The 23,986-nt window shown below is 33.3% G+C and overlaps 2 protein-coding genes across 2 annotated transcripts; one reads left to right on the top strand and one right to left on the bottom strand.

Annotated features, from left to right (window-relative positions):
- Positions 1 to 3,205: 3,205 nt before the first annotated feature.
- Positions 3,206 to 5,479, bottom strand: LOC132313236 (large ribosomal subunit protein eL33w). The gene is made up of 4 exons (XM_059811922.1): positions 5,359 to 5,479; positions 5,185 to 5,220; positions 4,805 to 5,076; positions 3,206 to 3,397 (listed from the first exon to the last, which is right to left on the bottom strand). Exons 1-3 carry the CDS (start codon positions 5,388 to 5,390, stop codon positions 4,806 to 4,808), a joined length of 339 nt encoding a protein of 112 aa, XP_059667905.1. The 5' UTR covers positions 5,391 to 5,479; the 3' UTR covers positions 3,206 to 3,397; position 4,805.
- Positions 5,480 to 19,471: 13,992 nt separating this feature from the next.
- Positions 19,472 to 23,823, top strand: LOC132313232 (O-fucosyltransferase 28). The gene is made up of 8 exons (XM_059811919.1): positions 19,472 to 20,340; positions 21,547 to 21,619; positions 21,708 to 21,778; positions 21,882 to 21,970; positions 22,059 to 22,191; positions 22,280 to 22,512; positions 22,602 to 23,078; positions 23,162 to 23,823. The coding sequence occupies exons 1-8, from the start codon at positions 19,816 to 19,818 to the stop codon at positions 23,427 to 23,429; spliced, it is 1,869 nt and encodes a 622-aa protein (XP_059667902.1). The 5' UTR covers positions 19,472 to 19,815; the 3' UTR covers positions 23,430 to 23,823.
- The last annotated feature ends 163 nt before the right edge of the window (positions 23,824 to 23,986 follow it).

The raw sequence follows: 23,986 nt of genomic DNA, 5'->3' as shown, positions 1-23,986 counted from the left end.
AGAGGGGTTTACTGAAAAAGGTTACAAGTCGAGGGAGGTTTTTTGTACTTTACCTGACAAAAATAACATAGGATATCAAAAACACTGATTAAGAAAGAGGAAAAGATAAAAAGGATTTTATCATAATTAAAAAGGTTAGTTGTGGTATTTGAAAGAAATAATTATTAAATTTTAAAGTTATGGTCAGAGATACCGAATTTTTTTTAGATTGGAATACAATGGTATAAAAGTGAAACGGTGTCGCCATTTTTAAAATCTAGCAAAAGGAAAAAAAAAAAAAAAATGTATATTATTCATGCAAGTAAGTACAACAATTGAATTAAAAAAGAAAAAGAAAATAAAAAAAGGCAAGCAGACCAATTAATGAACCATGATTTTTAGAGAAATGTTAATCATATTTGTGTGACGATAGTGGCTGTACACTTGCTAATTGATTTTTTTAAAAAATACTAGTTGCCAATGCAATTAATTTTTGGGGGCTTTTGTTTGGCTGGCATTTTCTGGATTTTTAGATTCCAATGCAAATCACATTTGCAATTAATTCCTAGAAATTTTCTTTGGACACGAATATTTGTTAGTTGAAAATTAATAGTAAGATTATTTTATCAATTTCTTATTTGGCATTGCTCCACAAGTTTGGTTGCCGACACTCCCAAGCATCCTACGGTCCCAATTCTCCAAGATTTCGCAATCTATAGATTTATGCATTTCAATGAATTTTCAACAAGCTCTCACTATCTAGACAGATCATACTATATTAAAAACTGACACGTTCATGTCAAGGTCTCTGCTTAAATTCTTTTTTTTTTCTTTTTTTTCAAACTAATTATTTATTTATTTAAAGATAGTAGTAAATTACATTGCAAATGGAGAGTTTCAGGCAGAGATAAAACTGTAATAATGCTGAATAAGAAGATTCCCTTCCGTGTAGTGGGAATAGTGAAACCACCCACCATTAGTGTGGAGCCAACAATGTATTATAAAAAATAAAAATAAAAATTGTCTGTGAATTGATCTCTTTTTAATTGTCCAACAATTTTTTTTTTTCTAGACCAAATATAGTGACCCACATATTACAAATTCACTTTATCTCCTTCTTAAATACAATAAAATTACTTTTTATTTTTCTAAACTAGCATTATCAATTTTTTACTTATGGTAAAAAATAAAAAATAATAATAATTACCAAAAAAATATGAAAATTAGAATAATTTATTCTATCTCTTTTTTAATTTATTTTTATTGTTTTTCAATAATTTAGGTCTCATATAATGTGTATATTTTTTTTTTCTTTTATTTTACCTGTCAATAAAACTGAAAAAAAATGAAATGAGTCGACGACTTTGAACTTCCACACGACTCTAAGAGGTATTCGTGGCCTCCCACAACATGGCATGTTCTTTCTTGATGAGCAGCCCATCCAATGCAAAAGATGTAGAAAAGAAAGTCAAAGTGGGAAGTTAGGCGGGAAGGGAAGCCATTGACTTTTGACCTCTTTTTCCTTTATTTTGAAATCAAAGGTTTAGAAGATGCAAATGTAGGTCTAAAATCACCTCAATTGGTCACAATCCATTTAGCCAAACAACACATGGATCTCACGTTGTGTGATTCTTAATTCGTCGTCTCCTCCTCCTCTTTTTTCACATTGTGTGGGAAAGAAGACTAAGAAAATTTTCACTTTATGGAATAGGATATTAAGAAAATTCTATCCAAATCTATTTTTTTAATACAACCATATCTGCAACTTAATTTCAATCAAATCCTCTAAATATATACATCTACCTATAAGTTTGGATATATTAAAGATACAGTTGGTTTAGTTTAGATCTTGAATTGGTTAAATAAAAAGATAATAGTCTACCTTTGACTTTTTTAAAACTATTTTTAATTCGAATATGAAACCCAAGACCATTAATGAATTTTGGTTAAAGTATAATCTCTCTACCAAATCTGACCTATTTCTTGTATAAATGAATGCCCAAGACAACCCATTATTTCACCTTAGGTATAGAAAATGTTTATGATATTAATATCAACCACATATATATATATATTATTTTTATTGACAATAAACACACTTGCACATCTATCATTATCTTTATTGGAGTTGTACTATTTAGGAAGTAAGATTAGACTACAATCTTTGGAACCATAATAAAATATCGGTATTGCTCATTTTAATACATTTTCTACCTCATAACATATTTTTCTCTCTTGTACTCACTCACACACACATTTTATAAATTGCCTATTACTAAGATGGACCCTCACCTCCCCCTTTGAGGGAGGATATATTTTCAGAGTCTTACAGGTGCCACCGTCTCTTGTTACAGCTCAATCATGGAGTCCTCTGTAAATTGGATTTCTTAAATCGAATTTCGATGCAGCATTCTAGTCACCATTAAAGGAACGTGGAGGTCTCGTTATCAGTATTGACTCTGTTTTTCTTCTTCCGAAGGTCTCGTAATCAGTATTCACTATGTTGCTGTGACTATTGTAATGCAACAGGATATTCGAAATGTTATTATTGAAGAAGATTGCAAGTCGATGATTAATTATACACATGGCCTTCACTGAGACTTGAAACTGACTTCCCTTGAGTGCTTCTCTGAGATAACATTATGAATTGATATTAAGTTCCTAGCTGTGTCATCGCGTTCAATTAAGGAAAGGTGTGCATCACCGACAGTCGGTCCAACCCAAGGTCCAACTACGGGTTTTTTAACTGCAACAACATAACTATAAACTATTGGAACTGCAACAACTTAGATATAAGCTAGCTATTGGAGCTGCTGGCACCAGAATGGATCCTTCTTAAGGGATTTAAAATGAATGTAAACTTTACATTTATAGTTTAATTTGCAGAAAGGTAGTCACTAGGTTGGAATTAGTGGTGTTTTATGCAATAAAAGTATATAAAAAAAAAAGTTAAAAATAAATTATTTTAGAACAGTTATTAGATGAACTATTTTATGAGGACCAAATAGTTTGGCTTTAAAAGAAATAAGAACAAATTCGTGTCTGATGAGGATGTTAAAAGAGATAAGAGTTAATAGTAAAGAAATTAAGAATGACCCCATTAGTAGGGATGACTGGAGGAAAAAACAATAAAAAGATATCTTGTCACCGACACTTTTGATGGTGACTTAAGGCAACAATGATTAATATAAAACTTGGTAAATAAAAGAAAAAATAACCATTGAAGTTTAACAATAAGCATCATCATAAATATTTCATTTGCCTCATCAATTCAAAGAGAGCATCCAAGTAACTAGCTAAGCTAAGATAGCTTCACGGTACAAAACGTTAAACTGAACTCAAAAGCAAAATGGTAAAAATTAAAAATCCTCTGCTTCACCTTCTAGTCGTCGTCTCTGAATCTACACCAACTAGCTCACTGCAACAATAAAAAATTGATAATTACCAATCATAGTCCATAAAAAATATTGATCAACTTGCTGCTACTAATGACAAAAGTTGCAGCAACAAGTCTTATTATATCTAAAGACTGAATTAAATCCTTCACTAGCGTATTTAATTTTTTACATGTCCGGCCAATGAAAGTACGAGATTTTCTTCCTTTTTGTCGCTTGTTCAGAAAATCAAAGATTTCTCCCTACAACCCACCTTCAACCATACAGACTTGATTAAGTGCGACCACAAGTAAAAATGTTTTTGGTGGTTGACAGCTACAAAGCGATCCCTATTTTTCAATACCGTTTGGTCATTCACAAGGAGGAGGAAGCTTGTAGAGTTGTGTGATCAATGCATACCTATCAACTCAAATAAAAATATAATGGAATGATTACAAAGCAACTCCACGACAAAATCAGATTGCCGACTACCCACACCCCATAAATACTGTATATAAATAAAATGAGTGCGATGGGAAGAGAAATGTTGAAATGGAATGTTAGTAAAATTATTTAATAAACAAATAAATAAATTAGTGCATGAAATTTCCACTGAATTGTTTGCATACACACACAACTGTCACCGTTGGTGACAATGATTACCACAATATGGTTTGAGTTAAAGGTGTGACCTGAGAGATCATTAGAGGATAAGATATAGACATCGTTTAAGCTAGTAAGAATTTAAATTTGAATATAGAGATTAAATTTCTCTGGAGAATTATAGCAAACCCCCCCCCCCCCCCCCTCCCCCTGCCAAGACAAGCAGTGTTGATTCCACATATGGAGAGGGGCGGACAAGCAAAAGTGATTGCCAATGGATTCTCATTTCATCATATATCAAGCAGTACCCTATTATTTAGACTCAACAGAGATTATATGCTGCAAAACAAACATAGAAAAAGATAACATTGGACAATTACAACATGACATCCAAGGTGATTTGCTATTCTTCAGTTTGAGCATAAGTACTGGATAATAAAGTACTATTCAGAAGTTCAAAAGCACTACCTTTTGCACCAAACCTATGCAATTGTTGCTTTTGGAACCCCAAAAAAAACCCTTTAACTTATGCTTTACTATGAAGCAGGAGAGTGGACAGGACGGTTTTCCGCATAAACAAAAAAAAATCCTCTCAAATCAATCCATGCATGTTATTAACACTTATATTTAAATTACTAAATCCAAATTTAAACTATACTTCTCTAATTACATTCTCAAACAATTGGAGCTTAAAAAGAACTATTAAGCTTTCATAAAACGAGAAAAGGAAAAAAAAAATTGCAATACTCATCCATAATTAGTTTACTCAATTAAACCAAACAAGCTCAAATTAAGATCAATGGAACTTAATATAGAAATAAAAAGAATCAATATGCAATTAAGGATACCTCACATGTTGCTAGGGTACATAAAAACCCTAACCCTAGCTCCCATTGATTTGGGAGGGAGGTTGGACTTGAACTTGGCACGGACGACGCCAGTGTTACCGTGTGGGCGAGTGACCTTTCCCCAAATACAGCGGTAGTGCGAGCCGTCCTTCTTGACCTTGGCCTTGTAAATGTAGGCCATTCGCTTCCCAAGGTACCAAGACACCTCCTCCTTCGTGTTCACTCCCTCTATCTGCACCAGAGATGTGCTCGGATACTGGTTCGACTTCGACCTAAAAACCCATCAAATCAACAATTAGACCCTTAACTAATTCCTTTTTAAGTAGAATTCTATTGAGAGAAAAAAAAAATTACAGAGTGAGAGTGATGATGTTTGTTACCTCTTGTATCCGAGGACTGTCCCTCGAACATAAAGTCTATACAGAAAATAAAATCAAATTAGAATATATATAACACACACAAATATACATTTATTATGTGAGATATGAAGAAATGTATAAATCAAAGATGGTTATTTTGATAAGATGAGTATTGTAGAGAGAAAAAGTATGTACCTGACTCGCTCTCCTTGGCGACCCTTCACCATTTTCGATTGAAGCTACCACGCAACTGGAGTATGCGGACAGAGACGGAAACCCTAATTGCAAACTTTAGAGAGAGAGAAAAGAGACGTGAAATATATCTATATATAGGAATGGTGGATATATGGTGTAGACAGTCATAGTGTATTGAATTATAATGTCCGTTGATGCTGATTGCTTCACAATGATCTGACGGTTAAGAACAGAGCGACCAATGAAACCAAGAGACAAAATATATGACTTGGGCCCAGGGATAGCATAACTTTGGGCCACCTAAAATTTAGTTCTGGTTAGTTGTCATCTGCTTGGGCCTACCCTATTTGAAAACTTGCATTTCTTGAACAAATGTTTGGCCCATACATACTAAAAAGGCTATTGACATAAATGGCTCATTTTTTAGACCCAACAAACAAATATTCTGTAGTATTTTTGAATAAAAAATTTCTTTCTGTGAGTCCCACCATACACACACTGCACCACATTTCAATGTCCAATACACTTTTTTTACCGCAGAACCCACAGTACAGACTTCACCCCATTTACTTTGAAATTTTGCTGATGAAATTTTATCATTTGTACAAAAATTTCAACAAATTTTTAGTAGTGAATTTTTGTTTTTTCTTCGAGAAATTAGAGTGGCAAAATTTTACCCCATGAAGAAGCTAGTTTTAAAAAGTGGATAATGTGACATTTTGTGAACATTTGAATTTGGGTCGAATTACTTTGTAGCATCAGCAACTATTAAACATATGAGTATCAAAAGGGTAGGTTGGGTATGGAAAACTGGAAACAATTACTCCAAATTTGACGAAAATGGTGCAAATTTGATTTATAGATGGGATTCGATTAGTCTCTCAAGTTTTGTACTTGGGTTTGAACTTTGAAGTCTCTTTTGTTGCTTTATAAAAATCATTGACCATTGAGTTTAATCTATGAAAATGGATTGTTATATTTCTGATTTCATTTTCGAGCATTCTAAAATATTATCATCAAGTGAGAATCTGAAAAAGAATATACTTGAAAAGACTTTTCCAAATAATTTATTTATATATTTATTTATTTTAATGGGGAGAAAATCGTTCTCGATACTATGTTGGACTTTTAAAAAAATTTAAAAATGGTACAGGTTGATGCATTTTGTAAGAGAAGATAAAAAATAAAAAAAATTTTAAAAATGGCATCTCTTATTACTATTTGGGGAGTTTGATACTCTACTGGATAATAATTTTCAATTAATTGGTTGAAAAATTATATGATCCATTTTACTGTATTTATTTTTTATTTTTTTCATTACCAAACTCAAGTTGCGACTTAAAATTTTCAAATATATATATATATATACACACACATACGTGGTCCTATCCTTTTTTTCTTTTGAATAAACATACAAGATAGATGTAAAAATAATGTAAATTTTATGAGATAAATTAATATATATATTGTTTTGGGGTAAATGAATCTTTGGAAAGGTTTCAACTTTCAAATTGCGGAAAGATTGGGCGGCTCTATAAAAGTCCACCAAAATATATATAGTTAGTTATTGGCTTCACGCCATAGAATTTCAATTTTCCACTCAACAAATAATTAAAAATACTTATATAATGCATTATATAATAACAGTTCACAAGTAATCCGAAGTGACATTTTACTTGTTTGTATACATGTATGCGCGTATATAGTTTTTCATTTTCCACCTAGCAAGTCTCCTTTGAACCATGGACCACCGAAGGAGCTTTCCAAACCAACTATCGTGATCATTAAAGTTGACTTAAAATTCTGTGATAGTGGGGTTCCATTTTCTTAATTCAACTGATTCATGGTTTCACACCCACGTTTTTGGAACTGTGATGACACTGGAATGTGCCTAATTCGTCCGTATTGGAAGAAAAAAAAAAGGTACGGTAATATTTTTACTTTCCAAAAAATTCCTTGATCCCACTTTGTTTTTTATTAAAAACAAATGAAACCGTTCCCTATCAAATGTGGAGTATAAGAAAATTATTCAATTGTAGAGTCTAAGAATGCTTTGAGAGACAACTAAGTCAATATTTTCTTTTTATTTTAAAAAAAAAAAAAAAAAAAACAAATGAGAGTGGGAGAAGAATTTTGTAGAATGCATGTAAGAATATATATAGGTGTTGAATGTATTAATCTCAAAACTTGTTTATACTGCGTTGGATTCATTCATATTGTTTGTTAAATGTAAAAATTGAAAAATGTTAGATATATTACATTTTTACTTTGAATATTTCTTATACATAATATTGTTATAAAAACTACTATATATAAAATATAAAGGGAAAATTACATATAAATGGAGTTAAAGTTCCATATTTACTTAGAGGTTGAGTCAAAATTTCATATTTCTCTAAAATGGATTGCTGAGGTGGCACATGGTTTTTTACTGATTAGAAATTGTGATGCCTAAAATACCCTTCCGCGAAGGTACTACTTTTTCTTCGAAGGTACTACTTTTTTGAACTGAAGGTACTACTTTTTGGCGTCCAGGTACCATGTTTTTTAAACACTCGCGAAAGTACTACTTTTTCTCCGAAGGTACTACTTTTTTGAACTGAAGGTACTACTTTTTTGAACTGAAGGTACTACTTTTTTATTAGGGAAGGGCATTTTAGGCACCACAATTTTTTAAACAGTAAAAAACCATGTGCCACCTCAGCAATCCATTTTAGAGAAATATGGAACTTTGACTCAGTATCTAAGTAAATATGAATCTTTGACTCCATTTATATGTAATTTTCCCAAATATAAACCCATGTAAAATAATAAATTTCACTAAAAGAAATATATCAAATTAGCAATGGATAAAAATTTCAAAATTAAAACATAAAACATGTGTAAGGATGGTAAGTAGGAAAAAGTTATATTTTATGAATAATTATGTTATCTCGATGGAATTGTTGAGATTTTATCTCTTATAGTATTTAGGATTGAATTATTTACTCCTTAATTTAGGGTTAATTGGTAGGTAATTAGTTACCTATTTTAGCTAATCATATTATATAAATTAGATGTAATACTTATCGAACAAATTATTGAATAGAGTTTTTAATGCTCATATTCTTTCTCTGAATTTCAAGATGGTATCAGAGTCATCATTGAACCGAAACCTTGAATCCCTTTGATTTTATTTTTTTGAAGTTCACGTACCCATACACATACAGACCCATACACAACTCAGAAATTACCAACCCTGAAATTCACCAATCTTCATCACAAGCCGCAGCCACTGCTATCACAAGTCGCTGCCGTCACAAGCCGCAGACGTAACCAAACCGCTGCACCTCGACGGATCTGTGTTGCATCGCCAGATCTCTATCATCGCATCGCATCGACGGTTCTTCGCCAAACCAAACCGCTGCCTGCCGGCAACGAACCGCTGCACTTCGTCGGATCATTGCCGTTGCCAAATCTTTTTCGCTAACAGTCGCTGTCGGATCTGCAGCCCTTAACTGCCGAACCGCTGTCCATAGCGTCGCCGGATCCATCTCAGCTGAACCAGCCGCCTCTCCGCTGTCGAACCGAACTGGCCGCTGTCTCAATCATCGCCACCGGATCCATCGTCGCCGTCGCACAAGGAGGAGCACCTCCAGTTGCTCTCATCCAGTTCAGTTGTTTCTGTCTCTTAACAGAGACTAAATGGGCTACTTGAATATATTTTGTTATATATATATATTATAAATATATATAATATTTCAAAAAAAAAATTCAAAACCCTCTGTTTGGCTACAAGTGTACTCCTATTCTAGTTTTGGATTAGTTTAAAACTAAACCAGTTTTTTGTAACCTCATTTGAAAACTGGTTATGTGATAAACCAATTCAAAAAAATAAATAAATAAATAAATAAAATAAAAAAATGAGTGAAAAAAATATTGAATCATCCTGAGCAGACAAGTTTACCTACAAATACACTCATTGCAACCAGATTGGTCATACCAAAAGTCGTTATTTCAAACTTGTGGGATATCCGAAATGAAAATGGTAATCTAATTCGCCTGATTCCTGATTGGTTGGTTCAAAGTGGTGATGAACGCCCAGAAATGAATAGTATGGTGCCAACCCCATCGTCTTCCGAGTTCGAGTCCCTTGTAACTGATATATCAAACCAATCGCGTGCTGAGGATGTTCCTGATTTAGTGCCTGAGCCATTCAGAAAACAATTACCACCGCGTCACATTAGAGGTATTCCTAAACCCACATATGAACCCGAACTTTCTAGTAAAGTTAAGTATCCCATGAGCAATTATGTGTCGAACTATCATTTGTCAGAATCAAATTTGTCATTTGTAAATCAATTATCTACTGTATCTATTCTTAACAGTGTGTAGGAAGCCTTAGCTAACCCTAGGTAGTAAGCAACTATGAACGAGGAGATGAAATCCTTGCAGAAAAATGAAACTTGGGAACTTATTGATCATCCACCAGGAAATAAACCAGTTAGATGTCGATGGATTTACACTGTGAAGTATAAAGCAGATAGCACAGTTGAACACTTTAAAGCAAGATTTGCGGCAAAAGGTTATACCCAAACCTATGGAATCGATTACACAGAGACGTTCGCACCTGTAGCCAAAATAAACACAGTTTGTGTCTTGTTATCTTTAGCTATGAACTTAGATTGGCCATTGCAACAATTCGATATGAAGAATGCCTTTCTACATGGTAAATTATCTGAAAAAGTCTACATGGATCTCCCACCAGGATGCATGATACCCGAAAAGTATAGTCGGAAGGTCTGCAGATTAAATAAATCATTATATGAGTTGAAACAATCTCCAAGAGCATGATTTGGAAGATTAACAAAGTTTATGATAGCATTTGGTTACCGTCAGAGCAATTCAGACCACACGTTATTTCTGAAGAAACAACAGGGTAAGATCACTGTACTCATTGTATATGTAAATGACATGGTGGTTACAGGAAATGATCCTAAAAAAATGAAAGCTCTCAAGAAGTACTTGTCCAGAGAATTCGAAATGAAGATTTAGGTCCTTTAAGATATTTTCTTGGGATCGAAGTATTTCGATCTAATAAAAGAATTTTTCTATCTCAAAGAAAATATGCCTTAGATCTATTACATAGGACTGGCATGACAGCATGTCAACCAGCTGAGACACCAGTGGAAGAAGGACTGAAGTTATGTGATGAGTCCAACCAAGTACCTGCTAATAAAGGAAGATACCAAAGACTTGTAGAGAGATTAATGTACTTAGCACACACGAGACCGGATCTGGCTTATGCATTGAGCATTGTTTGCCAGTTTATGCATGATCCTGGAGAGCAACATATGAATACAGTTATGCGCATTTTGAGGTATTTGAAATCTGCTCCTAAAAAATGAATTTTGTTCACTAAAAATGCTGGTTATCAAAACATAGCTGCATATACTGATGCTGACTGGGCTGGAGCTATAGATGATATGCGATCTACTTCTGGTTACTTTACTTTTGTAGGAGGTAATCTTGTTACTTAGAGAAGCAAAAAAACAAAATGTAATTGCTCGCTCAAGTGCAGAAGCTGAATTCAGAGGTATGGCATTTGTACTTTGTAAAATATTGTGGTTAAGACTTCTATTGCGGGATTTGGGTTATCTACCTGGGCAACATATTCAACTATATTATGACAATAAAGCAGCATGTGATATTGCCCATAATCCAGTTCAACATGATCGTACGAAGCATGTTGAAATAGATAGATTCTTTATTAATGAGAAGTTGGATGGGAAAATTGTATAGTTGCCTAATATTCGATCTGAGGATTAACTAGCCGACATTCCCACCAAAGCAGTCTCAAATCAAGTGTTTTCAAAAATTTTAGACAAGTTAGGTATGTGTGACATCTATGCACTAACTTGAGAAGGAGTGTTGAGATTTTATCTCTTATAGTACAACTGTAGGATTGAATTATTTACTTATTGATTTATGACTAATTGGTAGGTAATTAATTACCTATTTTAGCTAATCATATTCTATAAATTGGATGTAATACTCATCGAATAAATTATCGAATAGAGTTTTTAATGCTCATATTCTTTCTCTGAATTTTAAGAGGAATTTAATATTAATTTTCACTCGTATTTGGGTTGGCTTGAGTTGAGTAGCTTGGCTTAATGAAAGACTTGAATGGGGTTGGATAAATAGTTTTATACTGAAATTGAACAAAATATATACAAGATGAAATTGCTTAATTTATATTTGATATATATATATATATATATATATATATAAAAAAGCACGTTTATCTGTAAAGAGATGTTCAAAACTTAACATGCTGTTGTCCAGCTATTATATGTAAAAAAAATTCATGTAAATCAAGCACAAATATAAATTTGCGTTGGTAAAATTGCCAATTAGAAGAAATAAAATAATATAAAATGAATAATTAAAAAAAATAAGATTATAATTCATGCAGAAATCATTTCATTTATATTTATAGTAGTTTTGCATTATAACAGTGGTGAAGAGAGTGGTGGCATTATCTGCCTGTTGATTATAAAATTATTTGTAAGTGAATCATACAATGCATATATTTTCGAATATTATTTAATGTTAGTTGAAACTTGAAGTGCAAAATATAATATGAATATCGGAATAATCAAAAATAAAACGAGGGACAATCCAATTGGAAACCTCCCAAAGAAACAGTACTATTATTTTTTTAAAAAAGAGGGACTTTCCAAGCTACTAAAAAATCAACTTTAGGGGGCTCACTTGCCTATTAATTAAAACCTAAACCTTATTCAGAAGGCAAAGCTTTAATTAATTAACTTAAGGCTGCCCATATATGACATAGTGACATTAACTATCAAACTACTAAAATCAATAAAATTAATGTTCTCAGCTACATTTTACTCTTGACAAAGATCATCAATGGGCAGAGAGGAGTCAGAAATTATATTTAATGGTGCAAAGTGTAAAAAAAAAAAAAAAAATTCAATAAAAATGACAATATATATAAATTCTTCGTATCAAAAGGCAAAAGAAGAACAAATTATTGCAAAATAATATGTAGTATAAGAGAGATAAATAGTTGACAAAAATTAAAAAAAGAAAAGAAAAATTAGAGAACTTTAAAAGGGAAAAATATTTAGAGTTTGATTTAAAAAGAAAATTTTAATTGTTTTTAAAGAAATTAAATGAATTTAAAGAGTAAAAGAGAAAATAAATAAAAACTTAAGAGATGATTATAGAAGATAAAAATTTTAAGGGAGCATTATATGAATTTTTATATACATATATAAAAAAAATTATAAATTTAGTAAATATATTAAAATAAAGAAAGCGAGATGCCGGGCATTAACGGGCTCCACCCCACCCTTATCAATGGGTGATTTTACGTTGTATATATACACCACGCCTTAGAAAAATCTAGTTATGTTGTAACATACAAATCTAGCTCATTCGTGCACTTATGATTTTATGAATCTATCTTTTCTTTTTCAAATCTATTTATATGTGTACTCATAGTTTAAATATTATATATAATGTATTTAAAAGTAAATATATATATATATATATATATATATATAAATAATATTAAAATTCGGGTCCAGGTTAGCTCGGGTTGCTAGCACTTCAACTCAAGCCCAACCCTAATTAAATTTGAGTTGAGTTTTTTCAACCCAAACTTAACTCTAATTGTAAAAATGATTGTCTAAACCCGTAAAAAATCGGACTGAATACGAGTTGGATTCGGATTACCCAACTCAAGTTGCACCCCTAGCATTAACCGACTCTACCCCACCCCTATCAATGAGTGATTTTACATTGTATATATACACCACGCCTTAGAAAAATATAGTTATGTTGTAACATACAAATCTAGCTCATTCGTGTACTTATGATTTTATGAATCTAATTTTCTTCTCCTCTTCTTTTTTTAATCTATTTATACGTGTACTCAAATATCCATTTGGTAACATGTCAATCTTTTTTCTTTTGAAAATATATATTGCACTTTTAAAGCACCAAAACTAAGATAAACATACAAGTATGTGTGTCTGTTCAATGAAATGAAGATAGAAGTAAAAATCATGTACTAGTAAATTTTATGAGATAAATTAATTGTTGGTAAATATATGCTTCATGTGACATTTAAGATATAACAAACCTTATACTAATATGTCATAAGATATTTAACAATATTGTCACGCCCCGCCTATGGAAGTTACGCCACGCAGGCGACTGCATGGCGTGGGAGTTTCTAGAGTCTTCCAGAGTAGTTTAGAGTTGTGTGAAAGATTCTAGATATGTGCAGTATATTCTAGAAGTGTGTGGAAGGTTCTAGAATTCTCCAGAATTGTGTGGAATAGTATGGAGGGTTCTAGAATGTTGTAGATATGTATGGAGGTGTGTAGAAGGTGGAAGAAGATTCTAGAGAATCAATCTCCACCATTAGTTAGAATGCATCCTAGCCATCATTAGGGATGGGGATGCCTATAAATAGGAGTATAACTTCATTTTGCAACCAACAAGTCATAGAGTGAGTCTTGAGAGCCTTGTAGAGAGTTTGAGTGCTAGCCTTGTACAAAGCATTCTTTGAAGTAACAGAAGTGTTCTTTCCTTGCCAACTTAAGTGCCTTAGTGTGTGTGAGTGTGCAAGCCAAGTGAGGAGAGGGCGAGGGCCATTACAACACTAGTAAGCGTAAGAGGGAAGTGTGTTGGCTAAGGTGTGCACGGGAGTTATGCTGACCAAGCACTTGTGAGAGTAGAAATAACGTCTTGGTGCTGCACGGGGGTAATTAGAGTGGTGTTGAAACTCTAAGCCCGTGACAATATGCTAAGAAATCATTAATTAAATATGCAACTCTATATTTAATTAAATATGCAAAATAAAGTAATAAAATAATAATAAAAAATAAATAACCTAGACTGAGGCTAGTATTGGATACTATATCCTTAAGACAGATTCGCTCCGCTATGGTGCTAACGGACTCAGTGGCGCCTATCTCTCAGGATACAACGGTCTACATCCACCAATAGCAGCACTTCAAACTTGTGAATACGGCGAACCTTCTCCGTGTAATACTCTTTTTGACTCAAAAATGCATCTATATACTATATAAATGCTGAATTAGGTGTAATCCGAACCAAATAGTTCATACCAATCTTAATATGGTTCGATGAAATTGGATTAGGGTCTAAGTGGTTCGGATCACTTAACCTATGGTTTGAACCTACTTGGGTTGGATTCAAGTCTAGAGAGGGAGATAAAAAAAAAAAAAAAATGAATGATTTGCAAGTGATCCAAAAGGGGGTATTTATAGGCAACAAGGTGTTTTTTTGGGTGGGTGTGTCTCTTCATCATTGGATACAACCATATATATATGTGTCTCTTCACACTGGACACATCCACTCTAATTGATTGCAATGGTTCACATGGTGTCTATTCACCAATAGACACATCCATTCCAATCGGTTGTAATGGTTCACATGAATAGTTATGTCTGTTGGTTTTGAGTTGCAACTCTTTAGAAACAGATGCAACCCTTTAGAAATAGATGCAACCCTTTGGAAAAAAAACTAAACTTTAATTTAAATTCAAAAACCAACTACCCATTTAAATAAGCCTAACCCAAAATTAAAGTCCTAATCCAAGATTTCATTTAGTAAAAAAAAAAATTGGACTTTACAATTAGGCCCAAGCCCAAGCCCAAGCCCAAATTTGGCTTATTTAAATTTCAATTGCTTTCAACATTTTTTCCATATGGAACAAACACTTCCCACATTTTGCATACCCATTTAGGCTTATCAAAATACCACACTTTGGAGCTAATTTTTCATTCACCCAGAAACGAATTTGAGAAAGTAAATATACCACGTTCATCTCCTTGCGGAGAGAAATGCGCTCGTCTAGAGATTCGCAAAAAATTATTAGCGGAATCCATTCCAAATCTCATCAAAGTTTATGTTTTTAATACTCCCGTTTCCAACATTAATTTATATTCATGTTTCGAGGTAAATGAATCTTTGGAAAGGTTTCATTAGGCGGCTCTATAAAAGTCTACCAAAATACTCGCTTCGTCCCATATTAGTTGTCGATTCTAAAAATTTTGAGTTAAAATTATCCAAATAGACCTCTAGTATAGGATATAGGTAGTATATAAGTATATTAAAAGAATATGACTAAAAATAATATCAAATGATTCAAAAATAAAAGGTGATAGTGAGTCAAATTTTTTTAAATTGATAACTATTATAAAACGAAGATAGTATATACTTATTTATTGTTTAGTCCTTGGCTTCACGCCATAGAATTCCAATTTTCCATTCATCAAATAATTAAAAATACTTATATAATGCATTATTATATATATAATATAATAACAGTTCACAAGTAATCCGAAGTGACATTTTACTTGTTTGTATGGATGCACGCGCGTTTATAGTTTTTCATTTTCCACCCAGCAAGTCTCCTGTGAACCATTGACAACGATAGGAGCTTTCCAACAATCATGATCATTCAAGTCGTGTTAAAATTCTGTGATGGTGGGGCTCCATTTTCTTAATTCAACTAATTCGTGGTTTCGCACCAACATTTTTGGAAGTGTGATACCTAGGATGTGCCTAATTCGTCCGTATTGGAAGATAAAAATGTACTGTAATATTTTTAATTTTTAAAAAATTCCTTTGACTCCACTTTTTTTTAATTAAAGCAAATGAAACCATTCCCTATCAAATGTGGAGTACAATTCATGCTGTTAAATGTAAAAACATTAACTTCATGCTGTTCACATCTCTCCTCTCTCAACGTGGTGGCATCACTTTTTAGGATTCTCCGCGTTGAATTTTTATATTTGGGCTCTCTACAATTGTCCGTGTACACCTCTATATCTTATGAAACCAACTAGGCAGTGCTATGCTATTGTATGCTCCGTTTTATTCATTGTTTGTCAAATCACTCGGATTAACATTATCTATTATATATGTGTACGTCTGATTTGGTATTTTTTTTTAAAAAAAAAATATAAAAAACATTAGTAACGACCTGTAACTAAAATTCTAACCATTACTTATACATGGACTATTGTTACTGAAGTAATTCACTTATGACCAAATTTATAGTATGACCTGCTTATAAAGAGATTTTCCAACTGTATTGTGTTTATATAAATTATTTTTGGATATTGTTTAAAATTGATATTTACTTTTTATACAAGAACTTAGTGAACAAAGTACAAAAGATTAGTAAATAATGTATTTTTATATCATTGCTAAAAAAAAAAATTTTAAAATCTTACACACAATTAACCCAAACAAAAAATATTGAAAACAGTAGACTATTTTAAGAAAAGTGAACCAATCAAATCCTATAAAATCTAGAAAATTTTAAATAAATAAATAAAGGATAAATTACACTTTCTTGTATCTTTTTCTCTATCTATTCAATTCGCTTAATTTTTCAAAAAAAAAAAAAAAAAAAAAAAAAAAATCTAGAAGATTTTTATTTTCAAATTAATAAAAATACTATATAAGGTAAGATGGTTATCATCAAATAAAATCTAAATCATTCTTTTATCTCTTTTACATATCTTTCATTAGATTTAGATAAGAAACAAAATTATTTTATATAATAACAATTGAAAAAGGTTTATTCGACCACCTATGATTAAAAATCAAACGATGCGACCTCACACGAGGATGATGTAGAGTGCAGCAGCACTTTAACGTTTCTACGAAGTATTTGACGACGTCAAGTGCCGACGCGGAGACGTGTACGAGACGTAATAATTGAAGAGCTGTGACGCGTGGCTCTTCCTAACACCAACACCTTTTTTTGAAGCTTCGCCACCGGCGATTTTCGTCCAATCAAAATAAAGTGGTCACAATCAAAAATAACGAGTGGAAAGTCCAATGAGATCTCTTCTTATAAATAAAATTAATATTTTTAAAAGAAGTCCAATTAGACATGAGCTGTGACCAGTCTAGTTTCTCTTTCCTCTCTCCACACACTCTCATACAAAAAGTAATAATAATAATAATAGTTAAAAAAAATAAAAATTCACCAAATACTACGTTGGCCAATGAGGTCAAGAAAATAAAATTCCCATTAATAAATACACAAAAATAAAAGAAGTTAGTTAAATATTTTTTTTACAGTGAAAATATTAAGTTGGTCAATTACGTGAACCTCGAGCTAATATTTAAAGTTGTTAGAATAGTCATTTTATTTACTTTTCCTCTGTTATCTCTCTACCCCTCTAAAACGCTCGTCCCTATTCTATTTTGCTCCATGCTCCCTTCCATAGAAGTGGGGAGGTGCCATTGTTGGCCTCTCACAAGTTAATAATCTTGACGTATTTTAATAAGTTCGCCTTGTGGGTGATTTTCACGTCATTTTTTGTTTTTGTGTGGCTAGATCTGCTCTTGTTTAGTTTGTTTCCACGTCGACAAGGTGGATCTGTTATTTCCCCTTCGGCCAAATTTCTGATATAGGTCGATTTTTGTTTTTCCCGACTTGATTTGATCTTGTACGGAATTGGGTGTGTGGAGGTGCCTTGTGAATGCAACGTTGGAATTGTTGCCTTGATGATGGCCTGATCTTTAGTCACTCCAATTACTACTATTCTTCTTTGGTGGTTTTGTTCCAGAACGGTGGCTCTTTTTCAACAAATCTGGAGATTGTTCTTCATTTTTTTTTTTTTTTGCTTCATGATTTATATGCCTTTATCTGACTTGACTTATGTCTCTGTACTATCACCTTAACTTGGCCTTTGTACCTTTCAAATAATAAATAAATAAATAAATTACGTGAATCCGGCATAAATTTAATTACACTCACTTGTTTTCTACATTAACTAGTTCATTTAATTTTTTAGTGTGCGAAATAAAGTAATTTATGACATTTAATGATGATGACGACTCAAGTCATCATTATTCTTTAAGAATGAAAAACAGAAATGGCAGTTAATTTATGATGAAAAAAATATCATATTAAATAAGTAAAAGTATATTACAGAAATTTAATTGTCGCAAAAGGTAATAAAAAAGACTACTACTACTCAAATGGCTAACAAATCCCCACCTTGCCTTTCCTTTTTCTATATATATCAACTCCCTTCTCTTTCAATCCAAACACACTTGCCAAATCATGTAATTGTAAACTTTGTGAGTTGTAACATAATATATAAAAGGTACAAGAGACAGATAGTGGTGGTCATACCCAAGCTTGTTAATTTATACTTCGTAACATCCGATTTGAGTAGCCTCAAGAGATAAATTTGATTCCCTAGCCAACTGTATTTTACGGACTTGTAGTTATATTTGAGGAATATATATATAGAATAATATTTTTCACATCAGTGAATAAAAAATTTATATTTGGTGTGAATAAATTTCTTATTTACTAATGTACAAAAGATCATTTTAGCGTGTATATATTTATTTATATGGTATTTGGAATCAAATCTTTGAGCGTGGCTTTTAATAAAATAAATTAAAATCTCACTTTTTGTAGATTTTTGTATTTTGAATACAAAAAAATTAAGATATTAAAATAGGATTATAGTTGAATGAATTGCAGTGTTTAATTTTTAAATCATTTGCCATTTTAAGGGAATTTCAAAACACTATTATATATTTTAAGTTTTGCATGCCTTTTCTTCAAATCCAATCCCTTTTCGAATGACATATCACTCGAAGTAATGCTTTTTCATGTTATATTCACACTTTACTTTTTTCAATAATTATTTAACCTAGTGAATAATTAATTTTCGAAAATTTAAACAATATATTTAACTGCCTTTGTAAAACACAGTTACAATTAGTTTGAATTAATATTATTTTTTGTAACTGAAAAACAAAATATTGCTTGACACTTGCTATTTTGTTGTCAAAACAAATATGATACAATTATATAGAGACCAAACAAAATTCGTTAACCTTATTGATGTAACCAAATATGGTACATTTATACAGAGAACAAACAGTATTAGTATAATCGTATTGATGTAAACAAATATATAATTGATAAAAACAAATATATATTTATAATTTATACATAAACCAAACAGTATTAGTATATTATAAACAGAGACGTAACTATATATAAACAGAACACCAAAACCAGAAGTTGACACAAACACACACACTAACGGCGGATGACCTCTCTTCTCGCCGTCCATTTCGTTCCCTAATATCCGTATCACACTATAACTACAACTTCTAGAGAGAGAAAACAAATCAAACTCCTAGTGGAGAGAGAGAATCACAAAACCAAAAACACCACCACCACCACCACCCCCGCCACCGCCACCCAAAACCCTCTTATCCCCACCATTCCGTCACAATTAATTTCTCCTCTCCGTCGTCCCATCACCACCTCCTCTCCGTCGTCCCATACTTCACTATCTCCTTCAAAATTTTATCAATTGGTTGTTATTATTATTAATTCTATATTGTTGCCCTCCGGCGATGTCAACCGGTGGCGCCGCTAACTCCTCCGCCAACGGCGGCCAACTTCCGGCCGCACCCACCACCCACCGCCGTCGAGTGGTGGATTTCACCACCGACGAGGAGAAATCGTCGGAATTTGTGGTAAACGGAGTTTACGGCGAGGATGAAATGAACGGCGGCGAACACGTGGGCGACCACCACCACCACCACTACTCGCTGCTCTGGTACCTTTTGCTGCGGAAAAAGGGGGCGGAGATTCCGGGAACGTGGTTGTTTAAGGTGGATGATTTGTTGCCGACGGTGTGTACGATCGCGGGGTCTCTAAAACCGCGGAGGAATACGCGCCGTCTGATCTTTGGCGCTTTGGTGATGATGGTGGCGTTCTCGGTGTTCGTGAAGTTCTCAGGTAGTAATGTGGAGGAGGGAGAGAAGAGTTCAGAGAATGGGCAGTTGAGTATGCAGGATCAGAGGGTTGTGTCCGATGGCGAGGTCTCCTCTGAAGCCGTTATGCCAAAGCCAAAGAGGTCTTTGGAGAATCTTGTTGTAAGTGAATACATTTCGTGTTTGTTTTTCTTATCCCTCTGTTTGGCTGCTGAGAAAAATAAGTAAGAGGAGGGAAATTTTTGAATTACTATATTTATATTTATGTGAGGCATAATTAAATGGAAGTTTTTGGATGACCCAAGATATAAATATGTAGATTTCCCTTAAATTTTCATGGCAATTTTGTGGGGGAATGGGAATTTGGTGGATGCCTTATGCACTTTTTCTTCTTCCTAAGTTATTAATTATTTTCATGGCAGTTTTGTGGAGAAATGGAACGAAGATAATTAAAAATTGATAATGGTGCTATTAAAAATTTAAACAAACTAAATTTTTTTGAGGCACTAGAGATGATTTTTATGGTTTTAGGCAGGATTTGGGATTTTGTACATACCCTTTTTCCCTTAACATTTCTAACCGTAATCTTCAACCGCATTCATTTATTTCATTTTGTGTCCTTCTATAATATATAGGTTTTTTTTTTTTTTTTTCCCTGGGTTGGGTGATGGCAGAGGTTGGAAATTTTTTAATTAAAAAGTACTATTTTTTTTTTTTACTTTTTTATAATTATGATGTATATTTCTTTTCTGCTAACCGTTTGCTTTTTATGGGAATTTTTTTTCCCCAAGTAATAATGACACTTATTTCATTTGATTGGAATCTCTTTTTTTTTTTTTTTTTTTTTCTTTTTCTTTCTTGGTGCTAATTATTGGGAATGATTTTTTTTCTATAAAAAAATGGATGTTTACTTCTGTAGAATTTGGAACGTTAGATTTTGTCCCTGACCCCACAAGTACTGGATTTGGAAACTAATAGAATACGTGTTAACAAATAGAGAATACGTGTTTTTTGACCGGGCTCGGTGGCTTTCTAATGATTAGTTGGACGTCGTAGTCTTTGATCCTCTTTTTCTTTGCACATTTTATGGACACTTACGATTTAGTATTGTGAATAATTTTTTCTTGTCACAATAAATTTTATTATTATATTTTTATATTTGAATTTCCAATTTTATTTATTTATTATTTTTTCCCCTTTTACCCTTATTTTGATGAATTTTTACTGTTTTCAAGTACTTTACTAGTCAATATTTTAATTTGAAAATTTTGGATACAACTCGCTCTCTTAGGGTGGTTTCAAGTCCTTAGAAAACTTGTGTGGTTTATTGTGAGCTTATTTCTTTTATTTGGTTACTTATTTATATAGACGGCGGAAATTTGGACAAGACCAAACAGTGATAACTATTATCAATGCGTTACCAGGCCAAGGAATCGAATAAGTATGTTCCACTTTCCCATTCCTCATTTTGTGATCAAACACCTTGTTTAAATTTCTCACACATATATATGTATACGAACTTCTTGTAGGGACTGGGACTGCAACCAATGGTTATATTCAAGTTCATGCCAATGGCGGATTGAATCAAATGAGAACTGGGGTAAGCTTCAATTAGAATTTTTTTTTTTTTAGTTATTTTTACATTTCCCCATCTCATATACTCTTAATCCTTACCTAAAATCTATGTTTGTTTTCAAATTCAGATTTGTGATATGGTTGCTATTGCAAAGATTATGAACGCCACGTTGGTTCTTCCTTGTCTAGACCATGATTCATTCTGGACAGATCCAAGGTATTGCTAACCTGTCGTGGTGGTTTGATTTTGATTAGAGCTTTATCACGGTTTCAATTTCCTAATATTTTCCGATACTTATTTGCAGTGATTTCAAGGACATTTTTGATTGGAAGAATTTTATTGAAGTTTTAAAAGATGATATCGAGATAGTTGAATCTTTACCGCCAAGCCTTGAGGGAGTGAAGACGCATGTAAAGGCCCCCATTTCCTGGTCTAAGGTCTGCAAACAATTTGAAATCTATTCAGATATTCCCTCTCTTTTCTCTATTATTGGAACATTATCTTATTATATAATTTCATTTGCAGTCAAGTTACTATAGAAAGGAGATGGGTCATTTGTTACAACGGCATAAGGTGATCAAATTTAGCCATTCCGATTCAAGACTTGCTAATAATGGACTTGCACCCTCTATCCAAAGGCTTAGATGCCGTGCCAATTACGAGGCTCTTCGATACACAAAGGAGATCGAGGAGCTTGGGAAGAAACTGGTTGACAGACTTTGGGAAGATGGCGAGCCATTTGTTGCTTTACATTTGAGGTACTCAATTCATCTAACATGAATCCGTTCGTCGTTGTCAATTATCAGTTAGTAATAACAGTAACTCAGTTCAATGATACTGACTGCAGATACGAGAAAGATATGCTTGCTTTCACTGGCTGCAGCCACAATCTCACCGCTGAAGAGTCAGAGGAGCTTCATACCATGAGGTACAATGTCAAGCATTGGAAGGAGAAAGAGATAGACGGCAAAGAACGACGACTCCAAGGGGGATGCCCCATGTCACCGAGGGAGGCAGCCCTATTCCTCAAGGCCTTGGGTTATCCTTCCACCACGACCATATACATCGTTGCAGGAGAAATATATGGTAGTAACAGCATGGCAGCATTCCGTAAGGAGTACCCAAAGGTTCTCTCTCACTCCACTCTTGCAACAAAAGAAGAGTTGGAACCCTTCAAGGACTATCAGAATCGCCTTGCTGCCTTGGACTATATTGTGGCACTCGAAAGCGATGTCTTTGTTTACACATATGATGGGAATATGGCAAAGGCAGTGCAAGGGCACAGGAAGTTCGAAGGGTTTCGAAAGACTATAAACCCTGACAGGTGTGTTATCATCCTAGGCTATGGTTATAATTTTTATAATTTATCTTCATTGTTTAGGTGGTGACAAAGTTTTCATTTTGCAGGCAAAATTTTGTGAAACTAATCGATCAGTTGGATGAGGGTGTTATAACTTGGGAAGAATTTTCTTCGGAGGTCAAGAGTTCACACTCGGACAGGCTTGGAGCGCCATATCCTAGACAGGCAGGAGAATCACCAAGGCTGGAGGAGAACTTCTATGCAAATCCTTTCCCTGGTTGTATTTGTAATAGATCTCAGGAGCAAATCAGTGGCCAGCCATTTATTGATCGGAGACCGACGACGAGGCTAAGGGGGGTTGCCTCACAAAAATAGTGATTTGCATTAAATATACGGCTTCCCACTGTAAAGTAGAGGATATAAGTACACCTTCCTTCCACATGGGTTCGTTTTTGGAAGGAATTGATTTTTTTTTTGGGTCATTCAGGAGGAGATCATTAGAAGTCTCAGGTTACAGGTGCAAGTTCCATTTTGTTTTTATTTTTTCTTGTATAGATTAATAAAAGCAATGTGGGAAAGCAGAAGCGGTCATATTATAGATTTTAATACAACACAGGTCAGGAACATGGCATAGGGACCTTCTCCCGGATAGATGTGGAGTACCATTTATTGATTTATTGGTTATTTTTTATTCGAATCCAATTGCGAAATTGTGCGTGTAATATTTGATTGAGAAATCATAGTATAAATTCATTAGTCTTTTTCTATACTCCAGTTACTGAAACCTTAGCTACCAACAAAGGATTTTGTTGAAACACACACAAACATACATTGAATGTGAGAGTATAGATAGGACTACTGTGATTTCTACAAGTCTCTCAGAAAATCCCAGATTGTTTTCTTCCCTGGCTTCTAACACTACAATTTAATTA

Source organism: Cornus florida, unplaced genomic scaffold (genome assembly GCF_030987335.1).
Source record: "Cornus florida cultivar Cherokee Brave unplaced genomic scaffold, ASM3098733v1 CherokeeBrave_3.0.0_Hap2_Chr06, whole genome shotgun sequence".
NCBI lineage: Eukaryota > Viridiplantae > Streptophyta > Magnoliopsida > Cornales > Cornaceae > Cornus > Cornus florida.
The sequence above is the reverse complement of the archived record's forward strand: the minus strand, read 5'-3'. Positions and strand labels throughout refer to the sequence as shown.

Coding starts and splice junctions, on each gene's coding strand:
- LOC132313236 (XM_059811922.1), bottom strand. CDS start 5,390: ATGGTGAAGGGTCGCCAAGGAGAGCGAGTCAG. Junction 5,221..5,358: donor CGCCAAGGAGAGCGAGTCAG/GTACATACTTTT, acceptor TTTTCTGTATAG/ACTTTATGTTCGAGGGACAG. Junction 5,077..5,184: donor ACAGTCCTCGGATACAAGAG/GTAACAAACATC, acceptor ATGGGTTTTTAG/GTCGAAGTCGAACCAGTATC.
- LOC132313232 (XM_059811919.1), top strand. CDS start 19,816: ATGTCAACCGGTGGCGCCGCTAACTCCTCCGCCAACGGCGGCCAACTT. Junction 20,341..21,546: donor GGTCTTTGGAGAATCTTGTT/GTAAGTGAATAC, acceptor TTATTTATATAG/ACGGCGGAAATTTGGACAAG. Junction 21,779..21,881: donor TGAATCAAATGAGAACTGGG/GTAAGCTTCAAT, acceptor TTTCAAATTCAG/ATTTGTGATATGGTTGCTAT.